Genomic DNA, 19,959 nt, shown 5'->3' with positions numbered 1-19,959 from the left:
GTCCTTAAATATCACCTCGTGATTATATATACCCATAAGTGAATTAATTAGTTTCAAGAAAACATGAAAAATAATCATTTTCGTGAGTTCTATTAAAGTTCATGTGAGTTACATTTATAATTATTATTATCCAGATTATAATTTTGTATTGAGATGTGGTGCAAAAAAGTAGATACCACACATTCTATGAAAGTGTATAGGTATTTAATTTCAAAAATCATTTTCTATTCTCTAGTAAAAATAAAAGATATTTTCTCAAAATATTTTTCATTCATAAATTAAACACTAAAAAATATTTTCTACTCACCAACCAAACATGTGAAAATAAGTCAAAAATCTACTTATTTTCTAGGATAACATTTTTCATGGAAAACATTTCCCTTTCATACCAAACGCGCCCTAAATCTCATTTTTTTACCATTTACAGGCACTAATATGACGAGCATACTTAGCAGTCAAAAAGTAGCAGAACATTGAAAAGTTAGTCAAATAAAAAACTATTGTTAACGATTCTCTTTTTTTTGAAAAAAAAAAAAAACGTGGAACTATCAATTCAGTACTATTACAAATTCACTATCATTTATGTGATTGTACAGTATTTTAGTCGCTGCAGATCAGTGTAGAGACATGGCTATATTTTCCTAACACTACTCTCAAAAGAATAGATTGTGCTGACGAAACGAGGCCGGCCATGACAAATATTTGTATGAATTATACAGTCTACCTGCCTACCTTCATCCACTGTTTCCCCTACCTTTTAATTATAACTACTAGAAGCTGCAAATTGCTCCGGAAACATCTAAGGGGTCATTTGGTAGAGTGTATTAGAAAAAATAATGCACGTATTAGCTTTGTGTATTATTAGTACCTTGTATGGTATTCTTTTTCAATTTATGTATAAATGTGCACTGTATTGTCTATTAAGGTGTGTATTACTAATGCTATGAATTTCTAAGTATTAGCAATGCAAAATGATTTTAATGCATGCATGCATGCATTAGCATAATTAAAAATTCAATTACCCCTCAACCTTTTTTACATCTTTTCCACCATAATCAGAGGCGGACCCACATGCACCCATGAGGTGCACGTGCACCCCGTAACTTTAAAAAAAAATCATATATATATGTATAGATTGTTGATAAAACGGTGATATATTTAATTGTGCACCCTTTTAACTGAAAGACGCTTGGGTGCATTGGTCGAAGACTATAGTTTGGATAGTGGTTGTGTAGGTTCGAATCCCACGAAAGGTAGCTTTTTTTTAACTTTAAAATCAGTTTTACTTTACAGCTAACCTTTTTTTTAAAAGTTGGTTTTTATTAAAACTCGTTTTTGCCACCTCATCGTCCCCATTCCTTTTATTAACTTTAAAATCAGTTTTTTCTTTACAGTTAACCTTTTTTAAAAATTATTTTTTTATTAAAATTCATTTTTCTCACCTCAACCGCCCCATCCCCTTTCTTAACCACATTTTTTTGCCATCCCATCTGACTCCATTCTTTTCTTAATTAAATTAAAAACAAATAAAAACTCTAACACAATTTTAAACAAAATATAAGACTGCTAGAAAATCTACATCTTATAAGTATTTTTCACTGCATAATTAAAGTCCTACGCTTTGATAACCTTAACCCTAAGTCACTCCTAGCCTTACCCTTGAGCCACTCTTAGTGGTGCCCCTCTATCTTCAAATTTCGGGTTCGCCTCTGACCATAATAGTGGAGGATATCTTTGTAAATAAATTTTCTTTATGCAATGCATGCTATTTTTAATGCATCAAACCAAAAAATGCACAAAAATTTTCATTAATGCAAGCATAATATTGCTAATACAAGCATTACTAATACGGTCTATATAACATTATTCTTACACACTCTATCGAACAAGCCCTAGGAGAGTACTATACCACTATTTCTGCATTGGACATATCAAGTGGTCATGTCACTTCTGTCTTCTGTGCATCTGATGAGAAGATAATGTTCAAGAACAGCCTTAATCGGTGCTCGACTTTTTAAAATCATTTTCTTCATACTCATCATTGGGATCTTATAGATCTGTGATGGCTCCTACCGAAGCCTCTCCCTCGTGTATGACAACTGTATCACAATATTGAGATCAAGGGTGTGTATGGTATGAAGGAAAATATTTTTTAATTTTTTCATGTATGGTTGGGTTAAATGTTTTGGAAATTGTTTTTCAAATCAACTCATTTTCCTCAAATTTAAGAAAAATGACTTTTCTTCAAAACTTAAGGAAAATATTTTCTAAAACTCCCTTCCAACTTCAAATTACAATTTTTTTTTGGTGAATAAATCAATTTATTTTGTCCCTACCCTCAAACCAGCCCCCCAACCACACACACCCCCCCCCCCAAAAAAAAATTAAAGCTTATTTTTAAAAAATGTTTTTAACTTCAAATTTTTTACTCCACCCCTCACCCCTATCCCCAGCACCCCACCACCACCAACCCCCCCAAAAAAAATATTAAAAGATGTTTTTAAAAGATATTTCTAATTTCAATTTTTTATTGTTTTACCTCCCCCCACCCCTACCCTCGCCCCCCCCCCCCCCCCCCCCTTCAAAAAAAAAATAAGTTTGTTTTTAAAATATACTTTCTACTTCAAATTTTTATTTTTTCACCCTACCCTCTACCCTCCACCCTCCCCCTGCCACCCCCCCCCCCTCCTCCAAAAAAATTCAAGTTTCTTTTAAAAAAATATTTTCGACTTCAAAATTTTATTTTTTCATCTTGATCCTCGATCACCCTCCCACCCACCCTCCAAAAAAAATTTGAGTTTGTTTTAAAAAGTATTTTCAATTTCAAAAATTATTTTCTACTCTAGTAAAAATAAAATATATTTCTCAAAAATATTTTTCATTCATAAATCAAGCACTAAAAATCTTTTTCAGAAAATATTTTCTACTCATCAACCAAACATGAGAAAATAAGTCAAAAATCTACTTGTTTTCCAGGAAAATATTTTCCTTTCATACCAAACACACCCCAAATGTTTGGTTATAAGGGGAAAAAAATCCAATGCGGCCTGAGTATATACCCCTAGAACAATTTTCAAGATGATCAAGAAGTTCCATTGATCTCAACTTTGGTGCACCTGTCATTGACCCACCAGGGAATGCAGCTCTAACACAATCAATTGGTTCTTCAAAGCAGGGGCGGAGACACCCTTGACCAAGGGGCAAGTGACACCCCGTTGTCGAAAAATTACATCGTATATATAGATTAAATTTTGGTTTAACAAAATATATATACAAATATTGACACCTCTTAACACAAGTTGGGTTTAGTCTAGTGGTTAAGGGGTTGTGTAAATTCCTTGATGGTGCATGTTCTAGCCCTACTAGCCTCATAATTATTTTTTGAGAAAAGTATTTAAAACACATTTAAACATGACACGAATTATTAGTTTCGTCTCCGAACTATTGATAGTCTTAAAAACACTCCTTTGACTAATGGAACTTAAATACATCCTGATTTTGCCACATGGGTGAATTACACCCTAAATTTGATTTTCTTTGCTTTTTATTGAATTAGTTAAATAGAGAAGTGTTTCTAAGCCTATCAATAGTGTGAAGACGAAACTAACAATTCACTAGGGGTGTGCAAAAACCGATTTAACCAATAAACCGAATCGAAAAAAATACTATTGGTTTATTGATATTGGGTTATTGGGCTAACGGTTTTTAAACGGTTTTGCAAATATTTTTATTGGGTTATTGGTTCGGTTTCCGGTTTTATAATTTTTGTTAATGGTTAAACCGATAACCCAATAAGACTATACTAAATTTACTAGTCTTATTGTTAATGGTTAAACGATTGTTACTTTCACACTTTTTGTTAATGGTTAAACAATTGTTACTTTCACACTTTTTCTTTTGAATGTGTCTAGTGTCTAAACTTGCAAGAAAAATGATTATTATTTTTATGATTATTACTTTCATGCCAAATGCTGGAAAATCATATGGTTTATTTGAAAATTTTCTTATTGTGTATATAATATATATAAGTATTTTCTTATTGGTTAAACCGAAAATCGAACCGTTAAGTACCATAAACCGATTAACCAAAAACTGATAAGAAATATGTTATTGGTTTGGTTATCGGTTTGAAGTATTTACAAATCGAAAACCGATAAACCGAACCAATAACACCTAAAACCGAACCGAACCGACCGATGAGCACCCCTACAATTCACGCCAAGTTCGGAATGTTTTCAATACTTCTCCCTTATTTTTTTCACTACAACCATTGACACTCCTTAATGAAAATCTTAGCTCCGCCACTGCTTCAAAGGGTTATATTCTTACTAGTTCATCATTGGTGTAATGAGCCAACCAGCCCTCTTATTTTATAAAAAAATAAAATAAAATCAACTCCTTAAAAGTTATTTCCTTCCCTCCATAGACCCACAAGAACAAAAAAGTAGCTCATTCCACAATTCTTGAGTAAAGTAGAGGAGTAAGTGCGAGACAACTCCCTCAATCCTAAACTAATAACTAAAATAGTTGAAGTTAAGACATTAATGGTTTTGAGGATTCATCAAACTTGATTATGATAACGCTAAATCTCATCTCACCAAATTGATATCACATCTACGAGGTCAATACTTATCATTTTCCAATTTACAGGCATATATGACGAGCAGTCAAAAAGTAACAGAACGTGGAAAAGTTAGTCAAATAAAAAACTATTGTCAACGATTTTCTCTTAAAAAATCAAACGTGGAATTATCAATTCAGTACTATTACAAGTTCACAAACATATCTGTAATTTTCTACAGGTCTTTCAGAATCCTCTATGTACAGTATTTTAGTCACTGCAGGTCAGTACAGATCTGTATGCTATCATGGCTATATTTTCCAAACACCATGCTCAAAAGAATGAATAGATTGTGCTGACAGAACGAGGTCATGACAAATATTTGCATGAATTACATAGGCTACCTGACTACTTTCATCCACTGTTTCCCCTTCCTTTCGATTATAACTACTAGAAGCTGCATCTCCCACAGTTTTCCAAAAACTAAGAGAGTTCAATACCACTATTTCTGCATTGGACATTTCAACCGGTCATGTCACTTCTGTGTATCTGATGAGAAGATGCTGCTCTGATGTTCAAGAACAGCCTTAATCGGTGCTCGACTTTTCAAAATCATTTCTTCATACTCATCATTGGGATCTGAAAGAGCTGTGATGGCTCCTCCTGCTCCTACTGAAGCTTCTCCCTCGTGTATGACAACAGTCCGTATCACAATATTGAGATCAAATGCTTGGTTATAAGAAAAAAATCCAATGCAGCCTGAGTATATGCCCCTAGAACAATTTTCAAGATGATCAAGAAGTTCCATTGATCTCAACTTTGGTGCACCTGTCATTGACCCACCAGGGAATGCAGCCTTAACACAATCAATTGCACTTGCATCTGATCGCTTTTTCCCCCGAATTGTACTGACCATGGTATGAACTGTTGCATAGGATTCAATTTCCATGAGATTTGGGACATGAACAGAGCCAGGCTCACATACACGCCCAAGGTCATTCCTCAACAAGTCAACAATCATCAAATTTTCCGCCTGATCCTTTTCACTGTCACAAATTATTAAGAGCTTGGTCAGGATTGTTTGAGCATGAGTCTGTTCCAAGACATACGACAACCATTTTATATAGCAAACAGATACTTAGATACAACAAGGTGAATATAGAAGTTAAATAAAAGGACTAAACTAAGCAACTTAGGCAGATAAATTAAAGGTGGCTGGTGGGTTGAGCCCGCCAGCACTTAAGAGGCCAAAAAGGGTGAATATAAGTGTCAGAGTTGGGAAATACGAACAAGAGCAGCATTAAAGACTCAAACTTCTGGGAGATATGAATTTTAGAGATGAAAGGTGAACATTCTATAAGACGCAAGTAAGACGGTCAATAGTCAAAGCTTCCTGAGGATAATAAATGTCAGTTGATATTACGGTACTATGATACCATCAAAGCTTCCTGAGGATAATAAATGTCAGTTGATATTTCAGTATTATGATATCTCGATTTCTGTACCTGTATGCTAATTGCAGTTTCAGAAATTCATCTTCCTTTGGGGTGGAACCACGAGCTATAGTCCCTTTTATGGGTTTTGCTTCCAGAATAGCATTCCTATCCAATCGTAGGAACCTTTCAGGTGATGAACAACATATGCTTAGGTTTTCCCTCGAAAAATTAAGCCAGGCAGCATATGGTGCAGGATTTCTTTCTCTGAGATTACGATAAAGTTCCAGAGAATCTATTTCCCCCAACTTCATTCTCATCTGAGTTGTAAGACACAACTCATAACTTTCTCCTTCTTTTATGAACTCTTGACAATTCTCAACGTCTTTGATATACTGCTCTCTTGATTTCTCAGCAGAAAACCCTGATTTTAGTTCGACTACAGACAATCCTCGAGATGCCTGCGATTGTAGCCTTCTGGACGTAAAAGCTCTCAAGTTGAGCAGCCTCTGCTCCAGATCTTCCAAGCGAGAAGTAGTACTTGTGCTTCCATCGTGTAGTGACAAATTATATATGTCATCACACTGATGATCAATGACAATAACGTTATCTGTAAAGAATAAACAAGCATCTGGTGTTTTTGATCTATGACGATTAGATGCCACACCACATTCAGCTTTAAGATCATACCTGTATCAGGAATAGACACGTCAAACCACAAGAAGATCACAAGTCATGAGAAACAATTCTCCCTCCAACCAAACACACATAAAATGGAAGAAATTAACAACCCAACCTCCCATACATCAGCTATATCCAGAGTCTCATCCAGCATAGAACAACTACAGATGATATGAAGGTGAAGCTTTCTGCTATTCATGACTTCATACGCCATGAAACTTACCATGAAAAAAAAATGACACACAACCTTATATACACGAGCAAAGGACATCCCCCTACATGCAACAGCCAATGATTCAAGGAAAAGAAGGAAAAAAAACTTCTAAAACATACAATGCAAGTCCTTGAAACATGTAGAGATACTAAGATAATAGAGTAGGAGGAGGGTTCAGATCATTTGAAATGAAATCACTACATACCCGATATAACCAATGTAACCACCATAAAAATCAAATGGTAATCCTTCATAATCCTTCTCATCGAAACAAAATGATAGGAGCTCCTGGTGCAGAGACAAAGGAGTTAATCAGTAAACTGTTAACATCAAATCCTTATAAGGAGGAGAGGGGGGGGGAGCCTCTCCTGAACGGAACAAAACGGAGGAGCTCAACACTATACTTACATAAAAATGAACGATGAAAAATTTGTCATTGCTTATAAAGATACATAGGACATGGGATGATCAGATTTTCTAAGAGGTCAAATAAATTCAAAAATGTGTTGCTCTATTGCTCAAATTCAATATGTTAATGGGAATATCCCATGATAGTATTGCATCTCCTTGTTCTGCCCCACTTTAACTCTGGACTACTGATTGAGGTGGTGATCTTCAATTTCAGCAACACATAAAAAAAATTTAAAAAAAAAAAAATACTGGCATACACTACCTTATTTAAATAATCAAAAAATCCATCTTCCAAAAATTTACAATTAACATGACCATTAGCATCTTCAACTGATAGATGGCCACCTCCTTTACACGTTCTGTCACTGAAAATGTAAGATGACGTGTTATGATTGAAAAGCAATGTAGCATTCAAACAGAGATCGATTGAGAAACGACAAGATCTCAAGTAAGGCATTCAGGCAACGTTTGAAGAGATTCTCACCTTCGATTTGACAATCTAAAACTAAGTTGCTTCCAGAGGGAGCCACCCTTTCCCCCCATAAAGGAAAATCTAGCCCTTCCCTGAATACCACAGGTGTATCATGGTTAGAAGGAAAAAGATGAGGGGATGCCTCATAAGCAAAGTAGCCAACCTCAAAAAAAATAAAAAAAGGACAGACAACTTATGAGATGAGAATTCACAAAACGAGAGAGATTGTTTTTATGCTGTCTCAACAGAAATCTACCCTCTACTTTCCATTTCGTAAACAAATTAACAACTATCATAATTAATTACTGCATCTGATTTTCTTGCTTTCAAATTGACACAATCATGGGAATAATTGCTTTTGTTTTGTTTTTGTTTTGGGGGAGGGGAAGAGATGTAGAATTGATACAAGCGGGTAGAGGACACATTACCTGAGAGAGCAACAAAGAAGAAACTTAAACAAAATGAAAGAAAGATATGGCATCTTTGATGCAACTTGAAAAATACTCCCAAATGCAGAGACAGACAAAAACAGTTATCACGTATGGTACTGAAACTGAAAGCTGGAGAGGAAAAGACCTTCTCTATTGAAGAGCTATCCAGCCAAAAACTGTTTTTAGCCTTTTGATCTCCAAATAGCTCACAGAAAATATTATCTGCTCCACCAACTTGGCTGACAGAGCAATCAAGTTTTTTCCATGTCATCTTCAAAAAATTTACACAGTGACCTGGATGTGATAGATTTAAGGTTCCATCCACTTCGGCAGTTCTCCTCTCAATCAATTTATTCACCAGATGCCCACGTCTTGCAACACTTTGGGACAGCGGGTCTAGATTAGGCACCTGCATGCATGCTAAGTAAATTTTACCACTCAGAGTAAATGTGGGGACAGTCTACTGAAACAGAACAGGAAAAGCTGAAAGCATTTATATGCTGATTTAGGAGTCACAATGATAAATAGAAAACAAGAGAATCTCAAAACTTACTACAGCAGCAAGTAAATCTGATGAACTTGATAAGTGATGGATTATCCATACACCTAAAGTTCTCTAAGTAAACAAATAATTCAATGGCATGAAAAGGACTCAAAGAGACTATAGAGACTAAATAGGCAGCTCCACTGAACTATCTCTATTTTATAGAGCAGTTACCAGCATAATGAGCCCTTCTTTCCTTGATGGAGGTTGACGTCAACAGGAGCCAATAATCCTCTGTGATTTTCCGGAAATTCTTGAAAAGCTGTCTTCCGTAACTTGTTGCAACACTTTCTGGGTGGAACTGGTAGCAGAGACAAAATCGATGTTACATATTAGTGAAACAGGAGCAAATTCTCATTCAAAGTGAATGACCAAACTCACCTGCAATCCATAGTGCGGCCTACTAGAATGCATGACACCCATGAGGACTTTTCCACCTTGCACATCCTTTGAATCATCTGATAACTCCAACATCCCATTAAAAATATCTTCATTTTCTTTGGACGCATTTAAGAATGAATTGGATCGCTCGACACCATGGAAAGGGAGTGTCTCAGCCGTTGAGGTCCAAGCTATAGGAATGAGTTCCTTTGGAAGTGATTTCGGGTCTATTACAAGGGAATGGTACCGTACCACCTGAAATGTGTCAATAAAGTTCAACCAAGATAAAATAAACTACTTATGCTAGCAGTTTTCATCTTCTCTTTGTAATCCAATTCACTGAAACATAAAGAATGTTCTATAATTATAGACCAACATAAAGCTTCAGGTAGCCAAAATTCCAAAACTTCAGTACTAGCACCGGCATTAGTAAAAACAGTCAGTCAGTCAGTCACTTAAAGCGATGTATCGATGTGAAGTGGGAGTTTTACTTCATGTGGGTGAAGTGAAGCAACTTAGAAGAACGAGCACTTTAGATAGTAAGGCACATAGCCATTCAAGCTAGAATCAATCACTTCTTTGATTTTGACTTTGAAAGCTACAATGTCCAAGATTATTGCTATCTTGAAACTAGGTTTCCAGTTTAGGTATATTTCAATTAATGTTTCTTCTCTCATTTACAGCACATCTTCTTATACTTTTCTTGATTTTCAATATGCCTCATTCTTCTTTTTCTTCTTCTCTGTGCATCTTTTACTTCTATTACTTTGGTTTGGGGCTTCTGTTCAGCTTCTCTATCCTGTTCTTTCTTGATGCCAATGATTTTGTTTCTCCTTTTCTTGTTTGTTCCCTAATTATTCTCCAATTCTTTATTTATAGGCTAAACATAGGACAATAATAAAGTATCACACAGTATGATTTGCAGCATGGCAAAAAAGATATTTATCCAAAGGAGGTAGGGAAGCTCTTATTAAGAGCACATTATCGAGCATCCCCACATATTTTTGTTCCTTGCTCCATCTTTGTCACAAGAAAGTTGGACTCCATGCTAGCACTTCATCTTACTGCTGGATGAGAATGTGTATGCTTTCCTGTGCATGTCTAACCGCAAACAACAAAACAGAGTTTGACTAAAGTTCTTACTCACTCATATGGGTGCTGGTAAAAGTTAAAACACCCATGATTCCCATATTATTTGAAGTTTATCATCTAAATGATGTTTTACAGTCTTCTAAAATCTAAAATCAATAGAAATTTTGAGAAAAAAAACGTGAAGAAACCAAGCCAGCATTTCAAATTGACTTACATATCTCATCACAACATAAACATAACAAAAGAACTGAACAAATTCATATCGAACTGACCTTAAATCCAGAATTTCTTCCTGAAGGAATTTCATGGAATAATTGACAACCATTGTGCTCAATATCACTGCAAGGTATAGAAAGAAGAGACATTTTGGAAAAGATAAATGTAATGAGTCACCAAAAAAGAATCACAGTTATCCAGCAGAAAATTTCTTAATCAAGTCTTTACTAACGTGAAAACCACAAATGAGGAGTAATAATGCTAAGCTCCTAACTCTGATTTCCGGACACCAGGAAACCTTCTCTTGGAGACCTATAAGTGTGTTTCTTTATTAAGAAGGAAACCTACAAGTGTTTTCAACAAACTATTAATATATTGGTTTCAGTTTGTGAACTCTCCACAACATATGTGTGTTCTTTCAGAAGGAACCTGTGAGTGTTTTCAACAAACCTTTTTTTATAGGTAAGGTAGCATGAGAGTTACGCAAGATTTGGACCAATGACCTTCAAGTCAACTTTGAACACCCTTCACCGCCGAGCTAGCACTATCAGTTGTTCAACAAACTATTAAAATCTTGGTTTCAATTAATGATGTCTCCACATATCACCATCTTATATGCATATTTTAATGACACAGTATTTTTTGTTTCAAATGATCATTAGTTAATGTAACACCATAAAAGAAAAGAAGAAAAAAAAATGAACAATTAAAACACAGATCATATACCTCAAACGACCATGGACAGGTTCAGGTGCATGTACAACTTGAGCACCATGCACATATCCCAATGCCTGTTGAATCATGTAAAAGTCAAGTACACACTTTAGATCCTATAGAAAAATCTACAAAAACATGACTAGAGGCTTGTAACATGCATAGACTGTATCACCTACACATCACAAGATGAATATCTATGATTTCTTTCATGGGGATGAGTGAGGTGCTCAACAAGATCTACTACCACACTTGGGGACTGAATATTTGAAGACTTTGATCAGAAATTTCTCAACCTTTATTCATTTCGTCATTCCCTTGTTATGTATTGAATATTTAAGGGTGTAGTCTTTTTATTCCATACTTGAATCTTGTTTATGGAAATATTTTATGATTAAAGTTTGGATTAAATCTCTTGTTTTGCTAATGTATTGAATGATTCTTATTCTCAATGAAGTGAGTTAGTTGTTTCTTAAATTATTCTTGTTCTTTAATGTTTCCAAGGGAGTAGCTAACCCTAGGACGCACCCATTTACATTGATTTGAGTTCAAGACAGGCACATAGAGGATGGAAAAGATTGATTAACAAGAATTTGGGGCATTAACCCTCAGTTCGAGCTAGAGATAGGAGAAATACTTGTAGCCACATTCAGGTGTTTTTAATGCTCTTAATTGGGCTAGAGATAGCCAACTAGGTAGTCTTGTTAGTGTCCAAGAGGAACTAATATAGAATTGTTTTCCGAGACTAATTAACATAAACTCACTCTTATTTGTAAAATCCTGAAATACATTGGATCGTTACTTGAGAGTGATTTCCTTGTATCCATGTTTGTGGCCATTGATCATTTTACTTGTTTTCTAGGTTAGTTTATATTTCCTCATTAGTTATAATTTTCTCAAAAACTCTAAATATTATTAAGTATTTGGCTATGCGTAGTTTGTAATTATATTGCATATGACCATGTACACTTCCTCTCTTTGAGGAGTGGTTTTGGGCGTTAGCACCTATATAGGCAAACACAGTACATAGAAAGTATCTTACTTGTACTCCACCAGCTCAAGACACCAGCTAGTACCAATAGTTCAAAGGGAATAAGCAGTTAAGCATCCAAATCCAAGATATATATACCTTGGTTCTGAAAAAGACAGGACTTTTTACTGCTACTGACTACCCAAGTGTTACACAGTAGAAACCTTTGTTTCAATTTTCCATTACCCTCTAATATAAGATAATCCCAAACCTCCACATTAATTGAAGACCAAATGTGGCAGTGTTAAGAGTAGAACCCAATAAACATTGAGGAATTAAGTGGTATACGAGCTTCTACCATTTCAGAAGCTTTATATAATGGATGACAAAGAATCAGAAGCAAAACTAATTAAAGAAAGCTGATATTCCAATATTCTGCACCGTCTAGTGACCTTTTGATTTTCTACAAACAAATTGTAAGAACAATAAGCCTCTGCCCTGTTGCCCATCATATTTGCCATAGAAATGAGAAAATCACATCATTGGAACTTACAAGTTTAATTTTCTTACAAGTATAAAGGACAAGAAAACATCACTCAGCACTTTCACTTAATCTACCTCACTAAAGATAAGGCAATACCTTATATAGACACATTATAGGACCTGGCAGCCTCAAGCCCAAAGAAGAAATGAAGGACCAGATTAATGTAATTATGCTTGCAAGAGGATAGCCAACCAAGAAGCGTGACTTGTATGGCTTAGGGTTATCAATCGACATACTGTGTTAGTACTTGATTTGTCGGCAAAGAAGGGCAACATAGAAAGCTTGTGCAACATATTCCCTTTTAGGTTGTATCTTATGCAGTAAAACAGAATTATCACATGTGACATGTCAATACTGATATCTAGCTGGCAACATGCTGAAATTGGCACCTTAAACTAATATCATGTTGTTAAGCCTTCACCATAATAAAGCTATAAACAGCACTATTAGCCTGCTGGTAAGGAAATTTGGAGTAACATGCAAGAAGCAGGATTTTGAAGATCAAATAAATATATTGTTTAATGACAAATAAAATATTATGCAACCATAGTCAATCCTCATATTGTGAACTACTTTCTATATTGTGAATGACATAAGGTGATAAGACCTCTGAAATACCAGTTTCCATAAGTTTATTTCTTAACAATTAACTATCAACTACTTATAATTTTTTATCTCATAAAAACTGTAATTTGTCCCTAAAATCAACAATAATTACATTTTGGTGAAGGTTTGAGAAGTACCAAAGGAGACAACAAAATAGCAAGACAAGCTACACAAGTTAGCAGGTGCAAACTTGATCAAACAGATCTCATGCAAAATCATATGCTAAAGAATGAAAAATATTACAGACAGATATAAATGGATACATTACCTGGTGACCAAGGCAGACGCCTAGTATCGGGATATCAATGCATTCAAGCAAGAGCCTCAGGCAAACTCCTGAAACATAGGTATAAGGCATGAAAGGCGACTTGTGATAACCATAACAACTTAACAAGCAAGTAAAGTTGAAGCTAAACAAAACTTAGATAGTCAACATCCACACCAATATTATGATATTGGAAGGTTTTCAAGTTAATAACATCAAGCTCTAAGACTAAGCAGAACTAGATATACTCTCGTTAATGACATCAAGCTCTAAGATTAAGCAGAACCATTCACACTCTTGTAAGTTACCTCATCTAGGACAATAAAGAAGCCACATTGGCAAGTCATTGTTTAGAATGAACAAAAATACACATGAAATAGAATACAAGGCACTTAGAATCAGGTTTCTAAGGCAAGGATGGATGACCAATATGCTGATCCCAACAGGTTAATGCATCTAAGTGCAAAATAATAACAAGATTTATCTTGTCCTAGACAAGGAAAAGAGAGTAGATCATTTGGATTTCAGGAGTCCAAGTCAAACCTATATCTGATGGACATGTTGGAGAACCAGGACCAGGTGATATAACAATATTGTCAAATGCCCTTTCTTCGTACAGGTAATGATAAACTTCTTTCCATGTCCACTCATCATTTCGAATCACCACCGGAGGCACTAACATAACCAAAAATTAAAATAAAAAATGTCAGACATCACAAACTCATGTCAATGCTATGAAATTCAGGGAAAGATTGGAAAATTGCACACTCAAAGATGACTTTGTGCTAGATGATTAATGCAAGTGACAACCCGCAACCAAAATTTCCAAAATACAACAGAACATGAAGGAATCTAAAACTAATGATTTTGTTCTAATAAGTGCATATTGGCAACAGTTATCAATTTATCAAAATCATACAATCTAGAAGCAACCAAATATCAGGAAAAGCCATCAGAAAAACAAAGCTAAACTTGAGAATCTAAAAAGTAGCCCTTTTCTTCTTCAATATTTAAAAAAGAGAGTCCAAATCTGTTGAAACAAGAAAACTGGCCACCTACAGATAATTTGCAGATTTTTACTACTACTATGGAAGTAAAGCCCACGCCCTCAGCTTACAGTGTGTTCATGTTATTCTCATCATATCATCCTAAAGCATATTTCCTAGTCTACAGCTTACAATACAAAAGGCACTAATGGAACTTCATAATTACAAAATGATCAGCTCCCACAAATTATTCCTTTTAATAGCTAGGTGTAAAGCGTAGAGATCACTAAAAATCAAATTACAAAGTTACAAGTCATGTTTTCTCAATTTTTCTCAAGAAAAGGGGAAAAGGTAAAAAGCGAATAGAAGAGAGAGATGAGGAACTTCCATTCTCCGGTTTTCAAAAGATAAAAGTTTCCATGTCGTAAGAAAGAAAAACAGTCTTTACATTCAAGCTGGAACCAACTTGAGGCCTATCATAGATAGCCAGGAGGGGAGGCTTAGCAACTTAAGGTGTGGATGAGAAGGAACGTTTTCAAATCCTACCTTTACTCCGGGTGAATGTAGTACAAAATATAGTCACAGGAAGGGGACTAAAAGAGTTGTTCCTTTTAAAATTTTCTATTTCTTTGACTTATTTTATGAGGGACCAAATTGAATAAAGAAGGAATTATATGAAATATTGCTTGATTTGCAGAACAGACGAAGAACATCACCTACAGCTTCACATTACTACACAATTGCTGTCACATTTGCTTGAACTCTATGTATCGCAGCTTAGATACAGAGATCTACCCCTAGACAAGTTTTATACTGAATGGGAAAGAAAGCACTGAATCTCTGGGGACATGACATCTAGTTTCTGTATTTGCCCAAAGCTAATGATACTTGTCTTTGGGATGGGGTGGGGGTCTCTCAAGGAAGAAAGTGAAGGGAACAAATACAAATTTAGCAATAGGTCTACTCAAGATAGTAATTTCCACTTCATGAATTAATGTTGGTCAAAGAATAGTTCTTGTCCAAGAGAACTACATCTTTTTTTTGAAACTGGTAACTCTGTATTCCTCAGCATTAAGGGCTATGCTGGCCACCTTCAAAAGTGTTAGTTACATAGAAATAACAACCAAAAAAAAGAAAACAGGACTACTTACAAAGCTCCTATGAAATACATTTTATCAACAGAGAACGTGGAATTATTTTATATTTTATATGTATCAAAATACAGAGACATCAAACAGTAACTGCTAAATACAGACCAAAGAAAAGGCAAAAGGAATAGACATACTACCACATTTAGAGGAGTAGATATGTAAATGATTAGAATAATTCAATAAAAGGAAATTGACTCATTTCAACTTCAATACAAAGAAGCTATGACAGGCTGGTGAATTGATAGTTCAAGTTTTTTTATTTTATTGAATTGCTGGTAAAAGTTATGCGAGAGAACTCGTAAACAATGTATAATAGAGAGAGCTTACTTCCATTAATGATTGAGAGCTCTTGGTATATATTGTAAGTGTAACTGTCATAGTTGTCAATTAGTAGTGTGCGCACAAATTCTAACTTTGGAACTGGCTCATGTAGAAACTTTTTTCTTGTACCCGATGCATCCAAATGTCCAGGCACCAAATGACTTGAAATTAATACCTTCCTTTCCTTACGGTTATATTTTTGGAGTGCATCTATCATACCAATCTTCTCAAAAGGTTCAGGTGCTAAAAGAAAATATTTTCTGCTCTGAAGATTTTGGCGGCAGGAAGAGGCAATCATAAATGATGATGATGAAGACATGGCAGAATTCATTTATGATTGTAGAACGAAACCACAGGTTCACCAACCAAATCCTTCTGCATAACATAAGATGTGGCAGTCAGAGATGTCTATAATCCTAAATCAATCACTTCACAAGTGATAATCAAACAGTATTTGAAAGGGCTTATGAGTAAGCCACATTCAAATATCACATTTTCTTGGCAACATAAACCAAACACACAATTTAGGAAACAAGACCGAACATCGTGATTAGAATGATTTAGCAAAGAGTTAACAGGTACTTGCAAACACACTCTTGTCATACCTCTTGCATTCTGCAGAGAATAGTCACTGAAGTTCCCCAGATACTAAATTTGACATATAATTAGATAGTCTTTCAATTCCTTTGAATTCTGGACTGTTCACAAGACAATAGTGACAACATAATTTACAGCTAAGTTGAAGGATCCGACATGCATCCGTCGACATATTTGAAGAGTCCGAGCAACATAGATTTACAGTTCCACGAAACTTCCTATTGTAACAACAATTATACTGGGTAGACAGTACTTATTAAATTAAGCAGGCTTTCAGGAATAAACCAAGGTGCTTGAGGGCCAAGAAGTGTTTTTATTTTCTTCTTTTGCTCTCTTAAAAATGCAAACTGCCAAAATACTTCCATTCTTTCATTTAGCTATAGTAAGTACACCATAACTAATGAAAAGTAAAGATATTGCACAGACCCATTCCCATGCTAGGAATTCTAAAACAACAAACGTCCATAGATCAATTAAACTTTCTAAAATTTAAGACTAACTACAATTTAAACAACTCATCTAAAAGACAGGGCAGTCATAAAGTTGTTCGTTCTTTTATATGTAACAAACAGCCAAAAAGATAAAATCATGTTCAAGAAATTCCATAATTTGTCAACTAGCTGTTTAGAAATTCAATATTTGACATTTTCTTCAACTAAGCAGAAAAAGGCAATACATACAATAATGTTTTCACTAACACGCACAAATAAGCATCAAGCCAAGAAGCAGATCTCAATAATGTTGGAGTTAACAGAAATAAGCATCAAGCCAAGAAGCAGATCTCAATAATGTTGGAGTTAACAGATCCGAAACGTTTGGTGGGGAAGTATGTATACCTACTGCAGAAATCACTTGTTTTTCAAATTCCTTTTTTCGGGTTTTTCACTTACCGGTTTGGTTTGGCTTGGTGGGTTGGCGGAAGTGGTGGGGTTGAGCAACGAATGATGAGATTGAATGGAGTGGAAAACAGCGACACATTGGTGAGTGTGCAACCACAAGATTTTCAAAGGCTGAGGCGGCGAGCAACTTTCTACTCCCTCTTCCATGTGAAGCTAGCGTTTGGCCATATTCCAAATTTTTGTTTTTATTTATTTAAAAATTGGTAAAATCTATTTTTAAGTTATTTTTAATTTTTGAAGTGTTTGACAAATCATATAATATATATAAATATATATATATATATATATATAATAAAAGAGAATCTTAGGCCCGCCTACGTGGCGTCACCACAAATCAGGATTCCTTTTTTAATTTATATATTTACAAAATTAGTCTTCCTCTTTCATGAAAATTTGCGACTTTAATGAAAAGTTGCGACTTTTATGAAAAGTTGCGACTTTTATGAAAAGTTGCGACTTTTATGAAAAGTTGCGATTTTTATGAAAAGTTGTAACTTCTATGAAGAGTTGCGACTTTTATGAAAAGTTGTGTCTTTTATGAAAGGTTATGACATTTCCGAAGGGTTGTAACTTTTCCAAAGAGTCGTGACCTTTCCGATAAGGCACAATAAACATTTGTTCAAACTACTCTTTGTTGTCTAGTTATAAATAGAGGGATTTCCTCTCATTTTAAAACAACGAAAATTCTGAACTTCTTCTTCTTCTTCTACAAAATTAAATATTCGTGTACAATTTTTTCCTTCCTGTTTCATCCTATTGTTACAGATCCTGATATTTTTTTTACAGTCATTAATTTATGCTTATGTTATTAATTGTTGTTTTTGAGTACATGTTTTTGCAAAGTTATTGTTTATGTTTTTGCAAAGTTATTGTTTATGTTTTTGCAAAGTTATTGTTATAAGTATTTGTTGGTACAGATTAAGCAATGCACGTTAATTGAGTATTCACGCGAGTTTTCTCTACTGAAATTGTTGAAGGTACAGTAAAAAAATTCCTTAAAGATCTATATTATTATCTCTTGAAGACAAAATTCAAATTTGGTATACTATTGTAAGGACGGAAAGACCTTAAAAACTTTATCACACCTTGATGTGCGAAGTGAACCAAGAAAAGAAGACAAAAATTAATAAACTTTTGACATGGGTTCAAGGATGTGCCAGATGACCTATAGAGGAATATGACTTGACTGGAGCCTCTTTTAATCAACACAATAAATTAATTGCTCATATTCAATATGAAGTATGGACAGATTCTCAAGTTTACTGCAAGTTGTAAAAACTTTCTTGAAGTAATAGATGTGTTTCTCGACATTGTGATTGCAATAGAGGTGTAGTTTCAAATTGAAGTTCATTGGTATGTTGATTTTTAAAAAACACTCAGACAAACTGAATAATTTGTGTAATCTTTTTCCCTTTCAAGTATATATATAATAAGTTAAATTGTTATCCAATATGATACATTCTCCCTTTAATTTTTCATTTTAATAATTACTTATGATACATTTAAATGAGGAATTTTAAAATGATATATGTAAAGCAAAAGGTAGAGCTAAACTTTTGACACGTTAGAATTAGAATATTTGTTCATTTTTTTCATCCTTTCAAAATTTATTTATCCCTTCACCAACGATTATTTATTTATTAGAAAATTTAATATCTCCGATATGGTTGATGTTCATTTGAATCCCCAAAAATATCAAGTAATAACACTTCCTGGGCAAAAAGATAAATTATAAAATCAAATTAAAGATGATTTATTGAAGGATAAATGATAAGATATTATAATTATCATCTTCCTTTACTTTATTAATGTTTGTTATATGTAATCTTGTATGTAAGATAATATAGTGTTTTAGTTTTAATGACTCATAGATTTTAAGTATTATTTTATAAATTCAGTGATATTAAATTCCCCTGCGAAGCGCGGGTGATTTTACTAGTTTAAAATATTAAAAATAACTTTTAAAAAATTGAAAGTGTTATAAAATAATATATTGTGGATGTCCACTAAATCAAGAAGTTACTCCATTACTTTCCTCCATTATGAAGATAACAATAACCTCCATAACCTCCACCTTTATAACCATTATTCTTGTAACATTTCACTTTCATAACCTCCCCATTATATCCATGTTAATGTCATGTTTATGACTAACCTTTTGTATGCCTCTATGTTACACTATAAATAGAGGCATAAGGGTTCATATTGTATACACTTGAAGATTTGGTGAATACTTGAAAGAAAGAAAGTTATCTCATATTGTTCCTCTTGTGCTATATTCTTCTTGTCTTCATCTTTATATTGTTCTTTTGTTCTTACGTTTTACAACACGTTATCAGCACGAATGTTCTACCATTGCAGGATTGAAGCAAAGTAAATAAAAGGAGGTAAAATAATTGTGTTTATTTTTCTCTCGGAAACAAGGTAAATTATTGTGGAATCTATTTTATATTTTACTTGTGAACAAGGT

General features: G+C 34.3%; 1 protein-coding gene across 2 annotated transcripts; it reads right to left on the bottom strand.

Moving 5' to 3' along the window:
• Positions 1-5,041: 5,041 nt before the first annotated feature.
• LOC125821018 (aminodeoxychorismate synthase, chloroplastic) lies at positions 5,042-17,442 on the bottom strand. Of its 2 annotated transcripts, none has more exons than XM_049500446.1 (14): positions 17,427-17,442; positions 16,000-16,368; positions 14,079-14,210; positions 13,539-13,606; positions 11,163-11,227; positions 10,493-10,559; positions 9,129-9,383; positions 8,922-9,048; positions 8,349-8,623; positions 7,785-7,864; positions 7,563-7,665; positions 7,095-7,177; positions 6,067-6,684; positions 5,042-5,607 (listed from the first exon to the last, which is right to left on the bottom strand). In XM_049500446.1, exons 2-14 carry the CDS (start codon positions 16,322-16,324, stop codon positions 5,097-5,099), a joined length of 2,709 nt encoding a protein of 902 aa, XP_049356403.1. In that variant the 5' UTR covers positions 16,325-16,368; positions 17,427-17,442; the 3' UTR covers positions 5,042-5,096. The 2 variants fall into 2 exon arrangements, with proteins under 2 accessions (XP_049356403.1, XP_049356404.1); XM_049500447.1 differs by lacking the exon at positions 17,427-17,442 and adding an exon at positions 17,271-17,363.
• Positions 17,443-19,959: the final 2,517 nt, after the last annotated feature.

This window comes from Solanum verrucosum, unplaced genomic scaffold (assembly GCF_900185275.1).
Source record: "Solanum verrucosum unplaced genomic scaffold, falcon-dt-bn FXZP01000050.1, whole genome shotgun sequence".
Lineage (NCBI taxonomy): Eukaryota > Viridiplantae > Streptophyta > Magnoliopsida > Solanales > Solanaceae > Solanum > Solanum verrucosum.
The sequence above is the reverse complement of the archived record's forward strand: the minus strand, read 5'-3'. Positions and strand labels throughout refer to the sequence as shown.

Bases quoted from the DNA above. Each gene is read 5' to 3' on its own strand.
- LOC125821018 (XM_049500446.1), bottom strand. From the start codon at position 16,324: ATGAATTCTGCCATGTCTTCATCATCATCATTTATGATTGCCTCTTCC. The intron at 11,228-13,538 runs GTAATGTATCCA...ATGATTCAACAG, and splicing joins GCGTCTGCCTTGGTCACCAG to GCATTGGGATATGTGCATGG. The intron at 7,178-7,562 runs GTAGTGTATGCC...TCTCTGCACCAG, and splicing joins TTTTTGATTATTTAAATAAG to GAGCTCCTATCATTTTGTTT.